Below are 22,570 nucleotides of genomic sequence, written 5' to 3'. Positions count from 1 at the left end.
ATCCGGTTTTTGTCTATCATGTAGGTAGGTAGGTAGGTAGGTACGAACTAATTAAACGGTCCGCGAATAATATTCGATCAATCACGCAATACTAATTATGTTGGTTGAATTATGATGCCATCATAGGCATAACTGTTCCGTGATTGCTTGGATGTTGATGCACATCGGACAGTTATGCGCCATGACGGCAGTACATATGAGATTTAAGGAAAAAAAACCGCCAATTGCAATCCGGACGAACGTAGCAACATTAACATTTTTCCATGTTCTGTGCAAAAAAAAACCTAAATAAAAGTGTTTTTTTTTTCGATGCTTTATAATGCAGTACTTTAAAAATTAAATTAAACAGAACTGCTGGAAATCAATTTTTGCTTGTCAAGTTTTCGGACATTAATTGGTTTGCGATTGGGAACTTAAGGGCTTTTCTTGATTCTGTAGTTCAATATTTCAGAAGACGTTGGTTGCATTGGTTGTTCATGGAGACGCATAGTGCTTGGTAGCTGGTACTTTTAAATCATTTCAATTTTAACTGCATTTGCATTTGCAATTACGTAAGCATTTTTTCTGGGTTTTTCAACCCCTCCCCCCTCCTCCCATGTAAGATTTTTCCCATACAAATTATTTTTTATTTATATGGAACGTAAGAAAATGGCAGAATCCCCCCCCCCCAAGTTGCTTACGTAAATAGTACGTAAATGTACGACCCCTAAGTAGTTGAGTACATCGAGATTTTTTTTTGCTAATATGTGGTATCAAATGGAATTGTTGCCTCAATCTGTTCTACTTGTGGAATCAGTTCAATTCTCCTCGTTTTATTTCTTTAATGGAATTATATTCCCCACTGAGAGTCGGATGCATACATACGCAGATTTTAGTCGAGAAATCATTCTGCAAGAAAAACGTTCTGTGCGTCATTTTTCGCCGTGATAAGTAGATCCGCACGTTTTCCCCCTCGGAATAATTAGGTACCCAAGTAAATTTATATTTTTAATGTGGCTAAAGTGAGGGCGCTACGAAGTTGTTGTTCAAATTATTGATGCAAATATCGCTGCCGTTTTTTTAATTCCTCATATAGTTGCTACGATAATTATTTTATCTTTATGCCCAGCGAGAAAAATGGTAAGTGGATAAGGTTCGAGTCACCAAAAAAATATTATTACGAGTTGCGAGATAAAATTTGACTTCCTGGAAAACAGTGCTGGCAGCGTCGTAAACAAATCGCAATCGTCGAGGCCTCCAGCACGAGCTAACTCGCGATTCTTATGAGCAAGTTCCGCGAGATAGTGTTGTTCAAAATACGACAACGCGAGTGCTCGAGTGTTAATGCATTCAAGAACATCTGAAAATCATAATTCTGCAAATCGCGAGACGAATCATGTACGACTCTATGGGTCATGTGTGGGATTTGACTCACCATTTTAATATCGCATGAGATATGAGAATTTGAGTTTTCCCAAAACTGGAGGATAATCCAGACCACATCAAACGAACCATAATCATGAATCATAGACACCTTAACTAGTATTTTAAAGATTTATTTGGTTTATTTGGTCAATGATAACCAACTCCAAGTTCGCCGCTGGTGATTTTTTAAAACCGTTGAAGTCTCTTGTGTGCTTTTACAATATGGTAACAGTAAACTAAGCACTCTACTTTACTCGATGTATCGTAGTTCAGTGATCCTCAGCGATTTATAAGCTTCCTTCCGAGTACTAGTTTGTAAAATAAAAGTTAAACACTTTTTTTTGCAGTATACTGTCATTTTTACTGAACTTTCAACAGCTGTACAGTTTCTTTTGAATTTCTTCTCGCTGGTAGATTTAAAAAAAATCTATTGTTTTGCTTTGTATCGGCAGTTGGTTCATTGGATCGCATTAAGAACATGAGCCAGCCATCGAGATTCCAATATCCACGGATGAACTGATTGGAGGAATTCAGTGGACTAAGAAAGTTCAATCACCAGTGGAAGAAACGAATATGGAAGCAAATGAGGATTTTTCGCCTCAGCAAGCGGAAACTTCTGGAGACCTTGGTCGACCTACAGAAATACCAATACCGATGGTGAAATACACTTTATTCTATTTCTTTATGGCACAAGTTCAAAAATAGGCTTTGGGACATTTCGTTAAATGACGTTTGATCGAAATAACATTTCGTCGAATCGACATTTAGTCGAAGGAATATTTGGTCGAATAGACCTTAAGTAAAAAGTTAATTGCAGCATAGGATTTTTCGTCCTTTTCATGGATACTTCTTTCACTTTATCAGGGTGTCTACTCATCTGTAAAAACAAAATTCCCTGATTTATCCAGGGGTTTTCCAGGTGCTTCACATCAAATTCCAGGTAAAACCCAACGTGGAATATATATTTGTTTTTTTTTCAGCAAAATAATCAATTCAAACAAAGGAATAAGTATAGCAAAAAACCTTTTTATAAAGAAATTATTAAAGGCCTCACATTTTTTCTCGTAAATTACTAAAGAAATTCTTTAGGAAATAACTCCTGGATTTCCTTACCAAATATATCTAGAAATTGTTTCAGCCATCCAATCAAAAATCCCTTCAGTAGTTCCTTGGGAAATTCCTCCAAGTATTCATTTGAAAAATCCTCCAGATATTCCTTCAAAAATGCTCTAGAAATTAATTCAGGAATTCCTTCAAATAGGGTATCGAAATATTTTCCATGATTCCACGAGAATTCCCTCCATGATTTCATTTAGAAATTCATGAAAATTATATTCAAATAATAAAATTAATTGGTAAAATACTTTAGAGATGTAGGAGGTGAACCAGCCTAAGGATGAAATCCTCTATAATAAAGATAATAATGATAAAAATAACTTTGGAGAATTATCCATAGTATCCAAAAGACAGTGGTTCTTGGAACTTGCAGCATCGTTAGAAGATTCCTGAACCACCACAACTAATACATCCGGTGCAAACGCTATTATAGGATTTTAAGGCAACTGGTGAATGAGATCCACAGAGCCTAGCCCCTTTGGCATTCAGATTGCCCGGTAAGGTGGACCACTCTTTTAGGAAAAAATCAAAACCATTTTTTCGAGAGGTATACCTCCTGAAAATAAAGTTTTTTGCTCCCAGAAACTACTGTAAAAATTTCAGCCAGATCCGTCAAGTCTAAGTGGATGCTCAACGAGCATGAAGTTTATATGGGAAAAATCGACTAAATATATGGGAAAATGCATACTTTCCACTTTTTCACCTCTAGGTGGCGCTTTGATCATGTAATCCTGCTCATTAGTGACATTTACAATCCCCGGGGTAGGTGGAAATTCCCAGCACGTTTGCTGAGGAAGTGCCAAAATTCTACAATAACTTTGGAGAACTCTCCAGGTATTTTGTTTTAAATATCTTCGAGAATTCGTTTAGGGATTTCTTCGGAAAATTATTCAAGATTTCTTTTAGAAATTTCTTGGATTTTAATTCCGTAATTTCTTCAAAGAAATTTTGCAGATATTAGTTTGGTAATTTCTTCTGACAGAAATTCCTTCAGAAAATCACTTTTCCCTAACCTCAATCTGCCTGTGCAATGGATTTTAATTAAGGGATTGGTGTGCGGAAATGCATTAAATAACTAGATTTAAATTAGTTTAGACTACTCTGATGGTTTGATATTTCTTTGGGCAGTCAAAATATCAAAATTTTCATTTTTTTATGCACAGGTAAAAAGTGTGGTTACGCGACGCCACTGGATGGCGTGACCAACATCTAGTTTGCGTGGACCTAGCAGCCAAAGTACCGATGCTATAAATGTCAAACCTATGTTGTTGATGAAACCAAAATTGCATTACAACATGATGGGCAACAAACGGCCAAGTTAAGCATGGCAAAATAATTTTAATGGCTACAGCCCACTAGCTTTGTATTACTTTTTTAGCAGTTCATTCAAAAATTTCCTTACGAAAACTTTAGAAAACACCTTAAGGAATGCTTCCAGATATTCCTACAAAAAAATCCTGTAGAGATTCCTTCGGAAATTCTTTTACGTATTTCTTTGGAAATTTTAGTAAATTTCTTCGGAAATTATTTCTGGAATTCCTGAAGGAGATTATTCCAGCGATTTCTTTGGAAATTCTTACACTAACTTTTCAGAAATTCATTCGGACATTCCTAGAGAATTTCTTTTAATACCTTTATTCAGAATTTATTCGGAAATTCAATTTGGAATCCCATTGAGAAATCCTTATAAAATTCTTCTAGGAATTCTTACTAGAATACCTTTAGAAACTCCTTTGAACTAGTTTTTTTTTTAATCCCGTCAGGTTCTCCTTCAGGACTTCCTTAAAGAATCTTTCGAAAATTCCTCCAGAAGTTGTTTCAGGGCCTCATCTTGGAAATTCCCTCAGGAACAATTGGAAAAATTATGCAAATAATTCCTAGGATATACTCCTTTAGTGATTCCTTTGGAAAATCTAGAAATTTCATTGAAAATTGACCCCGAAATTCATTGGCAAGGTTCCTCCAAGAATTGCTTTGAAAAATCCTTAGTAATTTAGTATTTTTTTACAGAGTGGCCACTGCTTTTTTCCCACTTTTCCCGATAATTTTTGTCAATTTTTCCCGGTTTTTATTTAACTTAAAAAAAACAAGGAAAGAGTTTTAAAGCTTTGATTGGGTGTTTTATTTTTTGTCCAAACCGGAGGCCAGTTTTATATCGAAGCGACTGATAATTTGTAACGAACTTTTGAAATAAATACATATAATTACCAACAACGAGTAATGCAAAATGCTCTAATCAACAGACACACTTAAATTGTGCGCTTCGTTTCCACATTAGCACCTTATTACAAAGTTTCTATTCTTTTATTGGTTGCAAAACTTTCGTAAGTTTCTGACAGAACCAATGGACCAGTTGCCAGTTTAGTTTTATTCTTATTTCTTAGTGCATAATGATCACACAAAGCAGTACAAACGTATAGTATCTTATAGTACAGCAGAACTATTTTCAATGTTCAGTTCTCTATTTGATCTTATTCAGACTATAGCAGTGACAGTAAAGCAGTATATAACCACATCATAGTTATTGGTATTACTTTTTTTTAAAAGCACAAAATTAGAACACAAGAACTAATTTGAACACAGCTTAATCTGACGACCCTAATCTTTATTTCCGAACAAAATCATTACTTTGTTTTCAAAAATATATTTATCAACATTTTGGGTAATTCTAGGCATTCGTAATTTAATCAATATTACATTTAAAATTTCTAAAATTTGACGTTCTTATATTTCTAGTACTATCCTTTCAAATAAAATCGATTTTTTTATTAAAAAGTTATGCAGAAATGTGTGTTTCAATAGTATGGGAGCCCCCTTCTAGAGCGGGAGGGGACTTGAACCATCGTAGAAACATTTCTTGTCTTCAAAAACTTCGACATGCCAATTTTAGTTCCATTTGCTCGAATAATTCTCGAGTTAAGCAGACGTTTGCGTTTTATTTATACGGGAGCCCCCCTCTTAGAGCGAGTAGGTGTCTCGAACCCATTTTAAGAACCTTCCCTGGCCCCAAAAATCCCTGTATTCAAATTTTCACGCCGATCGGTTCTGTAGTGTCCATTTCTATAATGGCCAAACAGGAGGTCCTTCGTAGCTTAGTTGGTTAAAAGGTTAAAAAAAAGTCGGGTGGCCTAATACCGGGAAAATAAGCAATTAACTTTGATTGAATTGAATATTTATGATATACTTGCAGATCCGACGAACTTCGTATCGCCTAAATTTGATTTATTCTCTGATTAGTTCTCGAGTTATGCAGAAATGTTTGCTTCATTTGTATGGGGGCCCCGTTTCCTAAGCAGGAAGGGGTCTCGAACCATCTTAAGAACCTTCCCCGGCCCCCAAAACCTCTGCATATGAAATGTTCACGCCGTTCGGTTCAGTAGTTTCCGAGTCTATAAGGTTCAGACAGACAGAAATTCATTTTTATGTATATAGAAGATGTCATTCGAAATTGATATCAAAATGAGCTAGTGGCAATACAAATTGGATTAGGAAAAAGGTCTACTTATCTGTACCTCTCACATACCATATACTGAAATCAAATAATTCAGTTAGAATGCGACTAAGTAATAAACATTAAATAATAAATCTCAAGAGTTTTGAATGTAACTTGACGAAAATTAATTTTTTCCCGGTACATGTCCTGAATTCCCGGTTTTTCCCGCATTTTTCCTGGTGACTTCAATTTCCCGTCTTTTAGGTCATTTAGGTCTTATGTTTAGCAAAAGTTGCACATTAAAATTGGCGGATTTGAGGTAAACGGTTGTTAGATTATTGTAATGCATTATTTTATACGCTAAAAAATCTGTTTCATTTCATAAAATAACCATTAGCATGAGCATGATGAGCTGAGCATGCTTGACAACCATATTCAAAAGGGATGTATTGGAATAAACAATGCTAACAATCTCTTTGTGGAGAAGAGTCATAGTTCAAAAGAATATTTGGCTGGTCTAGAGAATAATTTAGATGACTATTTATTTTGAAACTACTTACGTACCTAACTCCCAATTTCATGAAAAACTGAATAAATTAAAATAATGGTCAATCTGATCACACTGTAAGACACTCTAAAATGCTGGTTCTCTGATTCGGTTGCATAAAAATGTGGCTGTTTCCCCATACGAACCAGCGTTTTCTTTGAATGGATATTGTGGTGGAATATAACTGATGGGATCAAATTCATTCAGAATACAATTCCTTGAACATTCAAAATCAAGCTGCAAGCCAGGTTTCAGAGCGAATAATAAAGTGCCTACTCCCCCAAAGGAAATCAGCTGACAGGATATCACGGAATGAGACCAGATGGACCAAATACTTTCAGTACCCATTCCTATGAGCATGTTTTGCAAAATCAAGAAGTATGACACATTGAAATAGCATAAATCGCCAAATAACTTGAAAAGTTTATTTCGGCTTTTTCTCAATAGGTAGAGTTTCCATATGGGGCAGTTATGCCTTTATGAGCAGTATGGTTTCGGTACTACACAAGAGCTAAGCAACCAAACATATTTCCAAATGTACCGCTTCATAAAGGAGATAATGATTTCCGTTTGTCTTGTACTGCTATGAGGTTTGTTATTAATCAAACTTCATGAATTCCTGTGTAAATCAATTTCCAAATTCCTGCAGAAAATTAGATTCCAGCGAAGAACTATCTGGAAATTCTATCGCAAAATCAAGGCAGAATTACTGCGAAATTTCTCACATCGCTCTAGGAATTTCCGCGAAAATCTTGAAAAAAAAATTCCTCCAGAACTCCAGCAAAAGTTCCTCAAGGAATATATGCGTGAATTTCTCCGCAAATTCTTGCAAAATTTCCTCCTTACTCTATCTTGATTCAGATAAATGCTATGAAACCAATATAAAGCCCCCAATTCCATTAAAGGATAAACCAATTCCTTACCAGGGGAAAACTTCTGAAAAATGATATATCACGCTGTGTAGTTCGTCGTCTGAGTGCTGAAAAACTGACAAAATCTCGGAATTACGATGAAATTTACGAGAAGAAAAAAATACTGTTGAAATCCTTTAATCCTTTCCCGCTCACGACTTTTTTCAAGGATTTCAATAGGTAGGAATCACCTTTGAGAAAAATGCTAGAACAAAAGTTATTTGGCATACCTTAAATTGGTGGAAAACGAAAAAAAAAAGTTGTTTAATGTAAATCAATAGTTAATTGACTGTTTTCAATAGTTTAACTATTTGTTCTCAAAATTGATTATATTTGCAGTCTAATGGAACCATAAAGATGTGCCAAATATTGCTTTTTGTTGTTGAAACAATTCGATGAAGGTTAGAAGGTGCAAAATTGGATGGTGCTCTACAGACACCATGGGCGGGAGAGGGTTAATAGGCATGCTTTGTAAGGGTTTTAAAATCGCCCCATATCCGCGTTTAGAACAAAAATGTATGGCCACGGACAGAGGCACCAACTTCATGAAATTATTGGGGAAAGGGGGGGGTGTGGTTTTCATAAAGATATGAAATAATTCAATTCGGGAAATGACAGCATCACCTCTTAGAATATCTATTCAATCGATTTTTAAATTTGAATATGTCCTGCTCACATATATAACTTTTTATTCTCTGGTTATTTCTGGAAACAAATTGATTAACCACTTCATCCACATTCAATTTATTCGTCCTGTCTTGTAGAAGTGCAGTAGAGATATGGATTTCAGTTGCTTTTGTCCCATACTAGGTCTCCCATAGATTTTCAACCTCCGGAGCCCAGAAAACAATCGCTCAGCAGCAGCAGATATCGGGATGGTTATGGATACCTTTACATACATTCTTGACGAATTTTGGCAGAAGATCTATCAAATGTGGTTGTTCCTGCAGATAGTCCACGACATCTGAGACGCTTTCAGCAGATTTGGTACCTTCTATCAACAACTTCAGAAACATATCTCGTTGCACCATCAACCGCTCCGCGTCGCCTGAAGTATCATTGTCAGACAAAGTTGTGAAAAATTCCACTAAACCAGAATAGTTCGCCTGGACAGACGACATCAACACATACATTTCCGTCCATCTAGTGCGCAAAGCGGTCCTAGATTGGTGGTATCATTCGATTAGAGAGCCTGAACCAGAATACCAGACAAAATTGATCCCTAAAAGCCCGTTTTGGGGAATCCCTGCCAAAATTGATCATATCCTCCCATCGGCGATTCAAATTATGCGTGAGTCAATTCCCATCAGAAACATGGGCCAGAGAATCGCTCATGATTCGAATCGATATTTGCATCATTGCATGATTTTAACGTGTTCTTCAATGTTGAATGCATTGAATTAACTGTTTTCGCTTAAAACAATGGCCAATAAATCCACATGTAAACAAAACATACGGCTCGATTGCGTTTTGACGTTTTATTTTAGAGCGAAATCATTTTTCGGCGAGTGAGCGAAGCGATGCGATTCTGTCCGAGAAACTCAAGCGCGATGCTCTCCCTACAGAATCGCAAGCGAGTTAGCTCATGCATGAAGCCTCGATGATTGAAATTTGAGTATGATTCTACCAACACTGTCCTAAATCATGGTTAATGTATCCTTACAGTCTTGATGATGTCTTGTGCATCCAAGTTTAATATTTGAGCCAAAATTAAGCTCTCTTTTCGTCATCAAAGAGTTTTGTGGTTTTGTGAACGCATACAGCAACGCAAGCATGAACTGCAAATCCAAAATGTGAAAATGTCATTTGGTCGAACAGTTCCTTTGGCTGAAAAAAAAATGGTTGACCGTATAACTCAATTGGCCGAAATGGTCATTTGACAAGAATGACAATTTGGCGGAAATGGACATTCAGCCGGAAGTGTCGTTCGGCTGAGTTGGTCATTTGGCCGAAAAGGTCGTTAAGTTAAATAGGTCATTAGGCAGAAAATTCCAATTGGCCGGAATGGTTGATTTGCAGAAAGTAAATTTACGGCTCAAATGACTCTTTCAGCCGAACGACCATTTCTATCAAACATCATTTTTTGGCCAAATTATCAATTCTGTCAAACGACTTTTTCGGGTAAACTGCATTTTCAGCGAAATGACCCAAATAACCAGTCGAAAGCCCCTTCGGCTGTATGTCGCTTTCGGCCAAATGATATTTTCAATAAAATCATTTTTAACCTAATAATTGTATCGGACAAACGCCCAATTTGGCCAAATGGAATTTGGCTAAATGATTTTCGGCTTAGGGTGTTATTTGGCCGATTCGCATTCTAACAAATGGCTTTTCGTCGAATAACTATAGGTCAAACAACGGGAAGGGCCGAATGCTACAAGGCTGAAACGTGTTTGGCCAAACATGTCATTTAGCCGATCAAACCATTATGCCAAAACTTATCTGGCTGAAAATGTCATTTAGCTGAGTTGGTGATTCATCCGAAAATGTCTTTCGGCCGAACAGGTCATTTGGCGAAAATTGTAGCAAAATAGATCATTAGACCAAAATAACATTTGCCGAAATGGTCCTATGGCCGAAAAGGTAATTTGGCCGAAATGGTTGTTTGGCAGAAAGGCCATGTGGCCGAAAATGTTATTTCTCCAAACGGATAGATATTTTTGACTGTATTACTCGATTAGTTTTTGACATTTGGCCGAATAACCATTGGGCCAAATATCCTTTTCGGCCAAATATCCTTTTCAGATTTCAAACGACAATTTCGACCCAACGGCATTTTCTTCGTGATGACCTATTCGACCAACCTGTTAGGGGAAACGGCTTTTTCGACCCAGTTACCAGTTTGGTTGTATGTCGCTTTGAGCAAATGAGATTCCCGACCAATCCGTTTTCGATGTGTAACCGTTTCGCTCAAACAATTATTTCGGCCGAATGCAATTCGGCTAGATGACTTTTATAATTAGGAAAGCTTTGATCACCGTGTGACTTTATCGAAATTAATTTATTGGCTTTTTTCGGTGATAATTAATAATTATACTACTCAAAGCGAAAGGGAGTAGATGAAAGTATTGAAGATACAGATTCGGTTGACACCGCAAGCGAGCGACAAGTGTGAAACGAATACAAACTGAAGATTAGAAGAGGATCAAATGAGAGAACAAGCTGTTGTTCTGCCTAACATCCACCCAGGAACGGCTTGGATAGTGACGTAGTGATCACTGTACCAAGACAGGCAAAATAACAGCAATTTCAACCTGCTAATGTGCTGTTTAGCAAGCGTAAACAGTTCTATTGATTCGTGGCATATTTTCAGATTCATACAAGAGCGCGCTAAATCTCTTCACGCATAACTCTCGCAAGCTCATACTTCGCTCAAATTGAATCTTATTCGAACTGTATTTCATCATTTTTTGGCCAATTGAATTGATCACCGCGTGACTTTATCAGGAGGGAAAACGACCGAAGAGTACAGAAACTCAACAGCAAATATCTCGTGAAAATTGTGAAAAGTTTCTTATATGAATTACAAAAAAAAATCCGCGGTAATTCCAAAGTACTTCTCTTGTAAATTCCAAAAAAATCTCGAATCTTTAAATAGTTCCCGTAGAATTTCAGAAAATAATTTTTAAATTAATATTTTCAAAAGAGAATATCTCGAAAAAATGCAGAACTTTTAGAAACAAACGTTATTTAAAAAATCGCCACGCCGGTTCACGCTGCCGCCGACAAAAATGGCGTGACACCGAAAACGCCGCCGCCGCCGACCAAAATTCAGACAAACGCCGCTACCGCCTATTTTAGGACCGGCGCACACCTCTTCCCGTGGAAATAACGAAGAATTTTGCCACGCACATTCCGTAAAATTTCCTGCAGAAATGTCGAAGAACTTTCGATGCAATTTACAAAAAGTTTGCCGCGGATTTTCCCTAGAAAATTTCGAAGAATTCCCCTCGCGAATTCTTTAAAAAATTGCTTGTCAATTTGAAGATTTTTTTCGTGGTAATTTCTACAAATATCCCATGCATATTGATTGTTTTCTATAAAAATAAAAAAATGAAAAGTCTACGTAGACTCTTGATAATAGATAAACCCCTCCTCACCCTTCGTATACATACGTTGACTTTCCGGACTCCCCATCCCTAAAGAGTCTATGTAGTTTATGGACAGCTCCTGAGCGCAAAATGGTTATCGTCTAAGCAAAGCTAAGCTAAGCTAGCTCCTGAGCGCAAAATGGTTATCACTCTCCAGACTGTTTTATATTCTGGAAAAGCGATTTCTCCCAGAAATTTTTCGTGAGGGTGCATCCTATGCTCATGATATTGCGTGAGCATTACGAACCCTGCTCAAAGTGAAATAAAAAGTAGAATTTTCGTTATTTCATACCTTCGGCGTACAGATTATGAGCCATTTTTTATAGATCAATATTGAAAAGATGAATTAAAGCGTTTTTGTTACTCCATCCTACCCTACAATAGACTGGCCCTGAAAAAAAAAGTTGTCGAATTATACGGTGCACCTACCAGGATTTTTCTTTTGGATGAGAAAATCAATCTCTAAAAAAATAGGCAGCATTTGATTTAAAGTGTATGTGGCGACTGGTTCGGAAAGTCCATTCAAGCCCTAAATTGCAAAAAAGGTAGTTGAACTATTCCACAGAACATTGTACATTGAATAATTGAACTTTTATTTAGTTTTCCGGTGATATATAACGATATATACGAGTTGGATTGTGTAATTTGGAATTCTTGATTGTCAAGGAAAACATGCACATGTTATCAAAGGTGTCTGTAATATGTGTTTTAACGCGCGTGTATTTACAAATCTTTTACTCAAATCTCGAACATGACTCATATTCTGCACAATCGCCTTTAAATGACCATTTAAACATTATTTGCCTAATTCTTCCAATGGGATATTGAACTCGTTCGTAATCTTGATTCTTCGAATCAAAAATCGGTGGAAATTTTAGTGTTCGGAATATGAGTCATGCTTGGAATTTGAGGCAAAATGGTTTGTTTTTAAGTGCACGTAAAACCACACATCGCAGGCATCTCGGATTGCATGCAACCCAAGTTCTTAGTCGAATTTCAAACCAAAAAAATAAAAGACACCTTATCATTACTAATTTAAAATAAAATAATAAAACATTGTATGACTCAAAAATCCAATTCTCGATGCTGGACTATTCGGTGTACCTACAAGAAAGGCAAAAACAGTTCATCTAAATAAACTAAATACGTTAGGTACCATGCGTCTCCATTATACAACCGTTCAACTCCAGCTGAGAGTCAGCCATACCAAGTAGTAGCTAGCGCCCAATTCTATCCAATCAATTAGTTCCCATATAGAAAAACAAGAACCATACACAATGGGCAGGAAAGAGGTGATTGAGTGACAGTTAAAGAAAAGTAAACGCTATGACGCACTGCTAACAGCACACAACTCTCGCCTTAGGAGTGGTTCCACACACCGAAAGTACTGCAACTGACAGAGTTGCAACAAGTTTACACACAACTCCTTGATGCGAAAACAAGAATACGAGAAAGGCAAAAAACGTTCTGCAGGATGCAGCAATGCGGTGGTGGGTGGGAATCGGTGATGCGATTTCCTATGCTAAGTCGTCTTCCATTGAACAGCGTGAACAGTGTGTGACGGTTCAACTTTTGCTTGGAGCTTACGTTTTATGTAGTCGACAAAAGGTTTTTTTTTCTTTATTCATGTGTATATATACTAGCACAATTGAGGTACAGTTATGGCAAGAAAATTGTCTGGAAGGGGTAATCTAACGTGACGGTGATGTGTGTCGGTGAGGTCTATTGTGTATGTGTGTTTCGTAGAGCATACATAGAAACGGGGCGGGGTACATTCGGGAAACAGCAATATATTACATGCAGCACATCCTAGCTTCCGATTGCAAAGATAGCTTCACGGTAATCATCGTCGTCGGGCTTCATGGTCACACAGGTGGTCACTTTGAACTACAACATACTCATTTCTGATTGTTTCTTTCTGCCTTCGAGTGGATGATGCAGGAATACAATTGAAACAATAAAAGGCGGCGGGCCGGTTCACTAGATATTATATGAAATTGTCTTTCTCTCTATCTCTCTCAACGTCTCTCTGCTCTCATAAGTATTCGCGGAAAATCATCGCGCTGGCTCTAGACTGGATTAGTACACAAACAGCTATTCCATCAGCAGTCAAAATGTAGTGACAAAAATAATTTGATACGAAAAAATAAAATCATACAAAGAAAAACGAAAAAAAAGGAAAAGAAAAGCTGGCAGGCAAAAATACGTGGCGAACAAAATAGAATACATTCCCTCTCTCTTGCTCTCTCAACTTTAGTGGCTATCACAGTAACAAAAACTGGTTTCTGGCAGGTTTCGGTTCGGGGATTAGAAAAATTAAAACAAACAACAAAATGAAGCTCAAAATCATATAATTAAGACGATGTTTTGTTTTTATTGTCACAATCGCGCGAAGTATCGACTAACGATGAAAAAAATTCACAGATACTCAATAGTAAAATTAAATGTATAAGAGCTCATTGTGCTGGGGGGTTCACTTACAAACTAGGAGGTTAAAACAAATCAAAACGTGTGTCAGTTCCATCAAAGGGTTCATTTTATTCTCTTTAGTGGCTTGTGGTGTAATGTATGTGTGTTTTATTTTCTTTCTTTCCTTCGCTTGCAATGCTAACGGGGGGTCGGGGGGGCCTCCTACCATCAAGACAACAATGAATATTTAGATCGATTCATATGCTCCTACCTAACAGATCCCAACCGTTTTGCGTTAATTTGCTTCACTTCTCAGCACAAAGATAAAATTTTAAATTTTACAAATAAATAAACGATTAACAAGTCATTAACCTTCACTTTAAAAATCTATTAGTTAAACATAAATTACAGTAATATTATTAAGTATTGTTCTCGCTAATTCTAACCTAAATCTAATAAATCGAAGAATTAACAACGCGATAGCTTTATTAGGTTTCATTATATATGTAATTGGTCTTTTCAGGGGTCGAAGGCAGTGCATTAACGTACCGATGTTAATGTACTGACTCTGTCAGTTTGAATAAGGCTAATCAAAATTTAGTGTTTTTTTTTTCTATCATAGGAGCTATCAAATGGGTTACCGCGGGAGACGTTTTTGGCCGTATGTTTGTGTTCGGATTCGATGTACCGCTTAGTGGTGGTTAAGAGTGATTCGAAGATTACTACTATGTTCGAATTAGAAAAGTTTTAAGCTTTCCTTTAAATAAAGTCTGGCGAAAAGGGCAATATTGAAATTTGCGCTACCTGCTCCATGCTGTTGGTTGCATCAGTAGGTTATTTTTGACTACTAAAGCTACCCAATTTGTGTTGATAGTCAAGACAAACAGTTTTGGACGGGTTATTCAATATCTAAAGAGTGAGTAATGAGAAAATCTGATTTAGCGTCATCAGCGGTGTACTGTGAATTCTATTTTTAAGTGTGTGTGATTGCACGACGTTAGTCGAGAAAAAGTATACATAAAAATAAGGTATTGTAGTGGCACTATCTTCCTGAGCCCTATTTGAATACGTGATGGAATTAGTAGATATAGCAGCAGAACAAAGTATGCAGTTTTATATGTGGCAAAACACGTAATGATTTTTCCTGGTTTTACCACGCCGTCTCTCCTGTAGTAAGATTTGTTATCTTACATTTTTTTGCATAATAATATGGGCAACCCTCCTCCTCCCATAAACCATTCCGTAATCAGTATATGTTCTCTGATGACTGGAGGTGTTGTCATCGATGACTGAAAAATAATCCCCAGTATCGCATCTCACTATGTCTCCTGACTCCTGAAGCTTTTCCGATGAAAAACACTTGTAAAAACCGAAACCAACAAACAAATAAGGATGTACAGACTTGTTGATTAGGTTTTGGACAATTTCGATTGAAATTTTGATGATTTTGGTGTTTTGTTAAAAATCTAAAAGTACACACTTAATTTTTTTTACCGGGATCTCAGCAAAATGTTGAATTTTTACCGAGAATCGCACAGCCGTGCCCCAGCAAACACGTTTTTTGCCGAGATTTCTGTCAAAATTGCTGATAATCAGCAAATAATTTGCCGAAAATCAGCTAACAAACGCTATTTTTGCCGGAATATCAGTTATTTATTTAGCTGGCGCACGGCTGTGCGGATTTTTGCCGAGCTGCAGAAATAAAAACTAAGTGTGTAGGTGAAGATAATGCCAGTGATATCGTAAAAAATGTGATAATTACGGATATGAACGTTTTAAGTTACTAGGCTAACTGGAAATAAGGTTCAGTAGTTTCATCTGCCTATGTCAGGAGAAAACATTTGACTAAAAGAACTGTTGTTTTCGTTTCTAGCCATATCAGTCTCTGATGCAGCTTTTTCATAGCAGATTGATCGATGAAAAAATTGTGACTGCCTTCCGTAGCAATTGCTGACTGATGCTACTCGAAGGTTTTAATCCAAATTGCCAAACTTGGTAGAAACCAGTACCAGAGAAATATTTTGAATCAGCATAACTAATCTTGCGAACGTATCCGATTTATTTGATTCATTTCCTCATTCGATTTTTTTGTTTGTAAGTGAGACGGCGATTCATCCATTTAATAAATATTATGGTTACGACAGGTATTTCCGTCTGTCGTTTAATTCCCGTCAGGCGCCAAAAACCAATGAAAGCAACGTCCCTTTCCAAAGACTCCACTACGTCAAAACGTTCTTCCCGAGGCTACGTTTTGATGCGGTTAAATAATATAAAAAAGTCTTTCTCTTATATCCGTTTTCGAGAATTGGATAATTCAAATGTCAAACTGCTGTGAAGTCGATGAAACTGAATTTATTGAAGCTGAGGAAATTCTGTTGCAAATTCGTGCAAAAATACAACTGAGCAGTATTCAAGTTATAAATTTTCTAACGAAACTGTTTGAATTTTTAAAACTACTACTTCTGTTGAAGATGGCATTTTTACAGTTTCAATTTCATTTCCTAACTCCCGTAACATTTATAATTCTACTAAAGATGTCCATATTATGATCTCGTACCAACAAATAACAGAGCGGTAAAGCTCAGACCATGTTGCGATAGAAAAGATTACAACCATGGCCTACTATTCGGTAATTTATTCAAAATTTGACACGCCGCTTAAAGATTGACGTTTCCACGTTGTCTGTACTCTGCTTTCTTGGTTGTTTATTGGCAAAAGAATATTGCAGCGTTTCCACAAATGGTCGGAGTTCAGCCAAACTGCACCAAGCGGCGTTTTGACTGACTTGTAAGGGGCTGTCCATATACCACGTGGACAGTTTAGGGAAGAGGGGGGTGTGGCGAATGTCCACGATCCATATAAATTTTTGAAAATGTAGAACGACGAACGAACAAATTTAAAAAATCTTCTGCGCAATCTAGGCGAAATGACAGCTTTTGCTCTATTATTGTCATTATTATATTTGGTCTGAACATTCTTTGCATATCAGGCTCCTTTGAAGCGGCCCGGAAGCCTCCTTTCAAGAGGCCCGGAAGCCTCCTTTCAAGAGGCGCGGAAGCCTCCTTTCAAGAGGCCCGGAAGCCTCCTTTCAAGAGGCCCAGAAGCCACCTTTCAAGAGGCCCACAAACCTCCTTTCAAGAGGCCCGGAAGTCTCATTTTAAGAGGCCCGGAAGCCTCCTTTCAAGAGACCCGGAAGCCTCTTTTGAAAAGGCCTAGAAACATCCAAGAGGCTCAGAGGCGTCCTTAAAAGATGTTCAGAAGCCTCCTTTTAAGTGGCTCGAAAGCTGCCTTTCAAGAGACTCGGAAGCCTTTTTTTAAGAGCTCGGAATAATGAAAATTTTAGTCAACTTTATGGAGAGTCATATATCCCGTTAATTTTCAGTTCCATTTTTCATATATCTTAAGAATTAAACTTATTTTTATTTGCAGCAAAAAAAAGATAGGGGTACCTTAATTAAAGCAAAAGTGCGAAGGGGTACCTCTCTAGAAAAAGGAACCGCTGGGCTAAGGGATGTCCGAACGATTCGTGGTTAATTGTATTTGCTACATGAATATTGGACAAAAAAAGAAGTCAGAATAGTAACTTGAACTCACTATAACTGGAAGTAACATGACAGCTTGGCTAATCATTGGCAAAAACCTTCAGTAAGTCGGAGCAATTTTATATTATCTCTCAGCTCAAAGCACACAGCATGACTAATAGTTATGGCTCTGGCATTTACAATCGTTCCTCATATACGGTATATGCTCGTTAAGTTTCACATTCATAATGGATAGAAACATATAAAGAATGTTTTTTTGTCTGCAAATTCGTGTGAAAAAAGTTTGACAAGTTCGCAAACATGATGCAAAAATATTTTCGAAAATAATGCAATCAAAGTTAGAAAACGGTTTTAATTAGGCCTATTACCAAATTAATGCATCTTTACCCAAGCTTGACTTATGAATTAATGACGCATTGCCCGAAAAAAAAAGTGAGCTGACGAAATGCGATTCATAAGAACATTAAAATTTTTATAATCCCTAAATTGTAAACGATTGTTCTTTTTGACACTCTTCCATTTGGCATAACGAGTTTGACGGTCAGGAGCCATTTGGCATAACGATCGTTTTGTATAATGTTTTGGGTTCTTAATGGCCATTTAGCATAACGACTGATGTAATTATAGTCATTTGGCACAATATTTATTTAAAAAAATGCGTGTTTCATAAGAGTTTTCTTCCTTTTCGCCTTTTTTGGCCCAAGCGTGCTTTTGATGAGTCATTCACTCTTCAAAGTAATTCCGGGGAAATACGTGATTTAAATGAAAGGATCATTAGCTCTTTTCCCATGTTTCGGGCAAATTTGTGCTTCGAAAGAAACAATAATCTACCAATTAGCAAAAGCAAATATGTGAGCTAGGAGAAATTTACTCTTTCGCGTTAAGGTCACTCCTGACGGAATCCAAGTTCCGAAGTGCTCGCGTTTTCGGAGGCACATCACTCGATTCAGAGGCGGCGCACAACTGTCATTTTTGTTGATTTAGCTTTGCTGCGTCGCAGCATGCGTCAAATAATAAAAATGACAGTTGTGCGTTGCTTCCGTATCGAGTGGTGTGCCCCCGAAAACGCCAGCACTTTTAATCTTGGATTCCGTCAGGAGTGACCTTAAAAAGGGCAAATGCGTGTTTTAAGAGAAGGAATCATTCGCTGATCTGTCTTATTCCGTACAAATGGATGCATTTAATGAAAGCATATTGTCTGATAATCAAACAGCATTGAATGCCTTAAACTCAGAAACTTGCATGCCCTAACTTGTTTGGGAATGTGTTCAGTCACTCCAAACCTTAGCATGTCGTAGCTAAGTGAAACTGTCTTGGGTTTCCGGTCATTGTGACGTATTTCGGTCAAATGCGTACATCCAAGAAAGAATTATTTGCTCGTTTGTATTAGCTTAGAAGGAATCGTATATGTTTGAGCTTTGGAGTGCCACGCCGGAAAGCAATCAAGAATAAAACAAATCATGCCAAAATCGTTCGTTTTGCCAATGTTATTTATATAGGAACGTCTTATTAATAATGGAATAGATACCCTAATTGCTACAAATTATATGTAGGGTGAAACGTCCTATCATTGTAATATGCCCTGATGTTACGGTCGTGTTGAAATAGTCCATTCTGGATATAATAGTATAAAAAATAATTATGAATCCGATAAAACTCTTCGAATCAGCCACTGAAACACCTCTTGTTTGACAAAATTCCGCTCAAAATGATGAAGAATCAACATTTTTGATTAAAAAATTGCGTCCCCTAAGCCTATCATTGCGGTAGTGCTAAGGTTCTATTGTTGTAATATCGCGCTCCATCTATATACATAATAATGAATTTCTATCTGTCTGACCCTTATAGACTCGAAAACTACTGAACCGATCGGCGTGAAAATTTCTATGCAGAGGTTTTTGGAGGCCGGGGAAGGTTCTTAAGATGGTTCGAAACCCCTCCCCCATTTGGAAAGGGGGGCTCCCATTCAAATGAAGCAAACATTTCTGCATAACTTGAGAACCAATCAGAGAATAAATTAATTTTAGGCGAAACGAAGTTCGTCGGGTCTGCTAGTAAGAAATAAAGACAATACCGCAAGAATAGGACTAACCTTCAAAAAATATCGCAACGAAAAAAAAAACGCTTTCCCTGACATATGTAATACATTGGTGTCGCTTTTCACGCATTTTTACGTGATTTGTTTAAACGCAATTATTTTGATTTTGGAATCTTTGTGGTATTCACGCGGATTTTTTTTATGCAGTTCTTTACGCGGTTTTTTTTTATTATGGTCAGGGGTACGTCAAAATCGTGAAGAATCGATTAAGGTCTTAATTACGCCTTTTGGCATTAACGCTCTATGTTATCCGGAGCTTGAGATTTACAAAGGAGGAATGTTCGCATTCGCCTTTACGTGATTCGGTTCAGTTAAAAAGTGTTTCGTCAAACATTTTACATTCGCTTCCAAAAACCGATACACTGAAGCCGGTTTTTACGTGGGGATGCGTACCGTGTAAAGGAGAATCGCGTACGTTCTTAATACTACGTTAAAAACGACTTCAATGAAAACAGATTTTTACGTATCTCTCGATCATTTTAAACAAGTGTGTGCTGCAAAAAAAACCGGCATAAAAACCACAATAATTCCAAAACTTCGCAAAAAACAGTTGAGTAAAAACGACAGGCGTAAAAAAAATGTGTAAAATGCGAAAAACTTCGATAGATATCATTATTTGTATAGTGTCATTTTTTTACGGCGCTTATTTCAATTCTTATACATCATTTACCGTTTAAGTGATTTCAAATCCAGACGATATAACCGTTTTGCTACAAAGGTAGTAAACACTATACAATTTGTAGTAAATAGTGGATAACTACTTTTTCTTCACACAGGCCTATATCTCACATGAGGTGAGACGTTTCGGATTACATGGTCGTCTCACGAAAGAATAGACGGAAACAACAATTGACCATACCCATCAAAAGTCTTATCTTGTTTTATTGTTTCAGTCGAATCTTTAACTTGTTCAAGGTCAACGTTCCCGAAGAACTCTTTTTTAAAGCCTCCAACTATTTTTGAAACCGAAAACTAAAATCAAAAGTGTTGCAGAGTGAACCGGCCTGATGTTGATCCAAAATCGAATCGGATGTAAGACCAAAATTAAATCACAGCACTTTTTTTTTTTTTTGTATGAATTGAAAGCAAAAATAGTTGGAGGCGTTAGAAAACATTGATTCTTCGAAAAAAATGATTGAAAATAAATTCTAAAAAATCGATATAATGGATAAACAATTTTAATGGAAAGGGTCAATTTTCCACTTATTTAAGACATGAAATAAGCACAGTTTACTCTTTCTGTTTTGATCATTATGCCACATGGTCGTTACGTCAACCGACCCACCATATTTGATAATATTTTCCATTGATTATGTCAAATGGTCGTTTTGCAAAATATCTTCAAGGCATCCAATGCATTATGTGATATGGTCGTTATGCCAAATGGTTTAAATATCGCATGGCTCTCTTGTACCCAACTCGTTATGAGAATGGCAAACTGCACTATGCGAAATAACTTTATACCATATGGGCCCAGCAAACACAAGATCGTATATCATAGCGAATAAGTGTACAAAGTGGAGGCTATATAGGTACATTTTGCATTCAGTCAAATGGAGGCATGCGCCTATATCGCCTCCACAATACATACTTATTCGCTAGCATATGCGACTTTGTGTTGGCTGGGGGCTTTCGTATTTCTTGGATCACGGCTTTGCCCACTCAGAAAATGGAAATCTTCCGTACTTACTTTCATCTCATCAAAATCAGCAAGTCTTGCATGAGGCAATTTTTAATAATTCCATTAGATAAAAATAATGGATTTCTCACGAAACTCTGTATAACAGGAGAACAGATCTTACAGCATAGGCAGCTGCCTTCGAATTACCTACGTCCAGCACGATTTTAACTGCATAAATGCTTCAACGCTATTGGATGTCTTATAGTCCAAGTACTCTCTCTCTCTCTCTTCGACCTTTGATCTCCTAAGACCAACCTTTAAATTCCTTCTGATCAGATCACATGACAACTGTCATAGTTTACTACTTGATAACAACGATAATAAATTGCAGGCATTAGTCGACAAATTCGACCTGTTTCGTTATTATTTTTTTGTGTAGTCACCATCCTGAACTGTAGTAGTAGGATGACGATATCTCATTATCGTACACATTTTTTTTCATCAAATAAAACTACAAAAATCTTGAATGAACATCATGACTCGTTCTACTTATGGGGATTCGCTACATCTATAAATCTAAGCGCAAACAAAAGTGAGTGGCACCCAGTGATGCTGTGCTGCTGCGCAACTGCGCCCTATCTACCACACTGCTACTAATTCCATCACGCTTATCTAACGTTTGACTTTGCTGGCTGGGCTGGAAGGGAAAACCGAGTCTGGGAATGAACCTAAATAACAACACAACGACACAGTTCTATTGGTTCATAATAATCGATTCTATATTAACAGTTAATAAATAGGAAATTCGAATTGACTATCACCACGTCCACGTGTTCACGGTGTTCTGCCACCGTGTCGAATCAGGTTCGTTCGAAATGCGGGCAGCACGGTTCCCATCCCTGTGGCCCCATTCATGTTGGGCCCTTCCTCGGCTTGTTCTCAATGTTGGTATGTGTGAATGTGTTTCTAAGTGTTTGGGAATTCCTACATGCCGTCTCTTTATGTATACGCTTGTTTGTTTGTGTGCAATCCCTCTCATACTGCCCGGTTGCTTATGTGTGTTTGTTTATGCGTGTATGTGTGTCTCCCGGCTTACTATCAAATCTAATTGGTCAAGCCATTCTTTACGCCTGTGTTTGAATTCGAGGGAAGAAATTAAAACTTATACATAAATTTGCAATTAATCGGAAATACTATGCGAAAAAGTACACGCACACAAAAGAGCAAGGACTAAAACATAAAAAAAATATCAACACATATAGATCAATCAGCTGTTTTGTAAGATAAGTCGAATTCGAAAAACAAATCAACAATCAAAAATAGACGGAATGGTAAATTTTGAGATGCTAATAGTTAAAGTATGGTAGCAGTAGTAATAGTAGTAGTAGTAGTAGTAGT

General features: G+C 37.1%; 1 protein-coding gene across 31 annotated transcripts in view; it reads right to left on the bottom strand.

Moving 5' to 3' along the window:
* The window catches only part of LOC134227416 (plasma membrane calcium-transporting ATPase 1), a 239,585-nt gene that overhangs the window by 24,471 nt on the left and 192,544 nt on the right, over positions 1–22,570 (bottom strand). For 4 of the 31 annotated variants that reach the window (XM_062708897.1, XM_062708891.1, XM_062708894.1 and 1 more), the window contains one exon: positions 13,837–22,302. The exons of the other annotated variants lie outside the window; for them this stretch is intronic. In XM_062708897.1, the coding sequence (XP_062564881.1) occupies positions 22,277–22,302 (26 nt within the window). In that variant the 3' untranslated portion in view covers positions 13,837–22,276. Of the gene's footprint in view, positions 1–13,836; positions 22,303–22,570 lie in introns of those variants that run through there. 31 annotated transcript variants of the gene reach the window in all.

This window comes from Armigeres subalbatus, chromosome 3, assembly GCF_024139115.2.
Source record: "Armigeres subalbatus isolate Guangzhou_Male chromosome 3, GZ_Asu_2, whole genome shotgun sequence".
Classification (NCBI taxonomy): domain Eukaryota; kingdom Metazoa; phylum Arthropoda; class Insecta; order Diptera; family Culicidae; genus Armigeres; species Armigeres subalbatus.
Note: the sequence above shows the minus strand (reverse complement) of the source record. Positions and strands in the feature narration are given on the sequence as shown.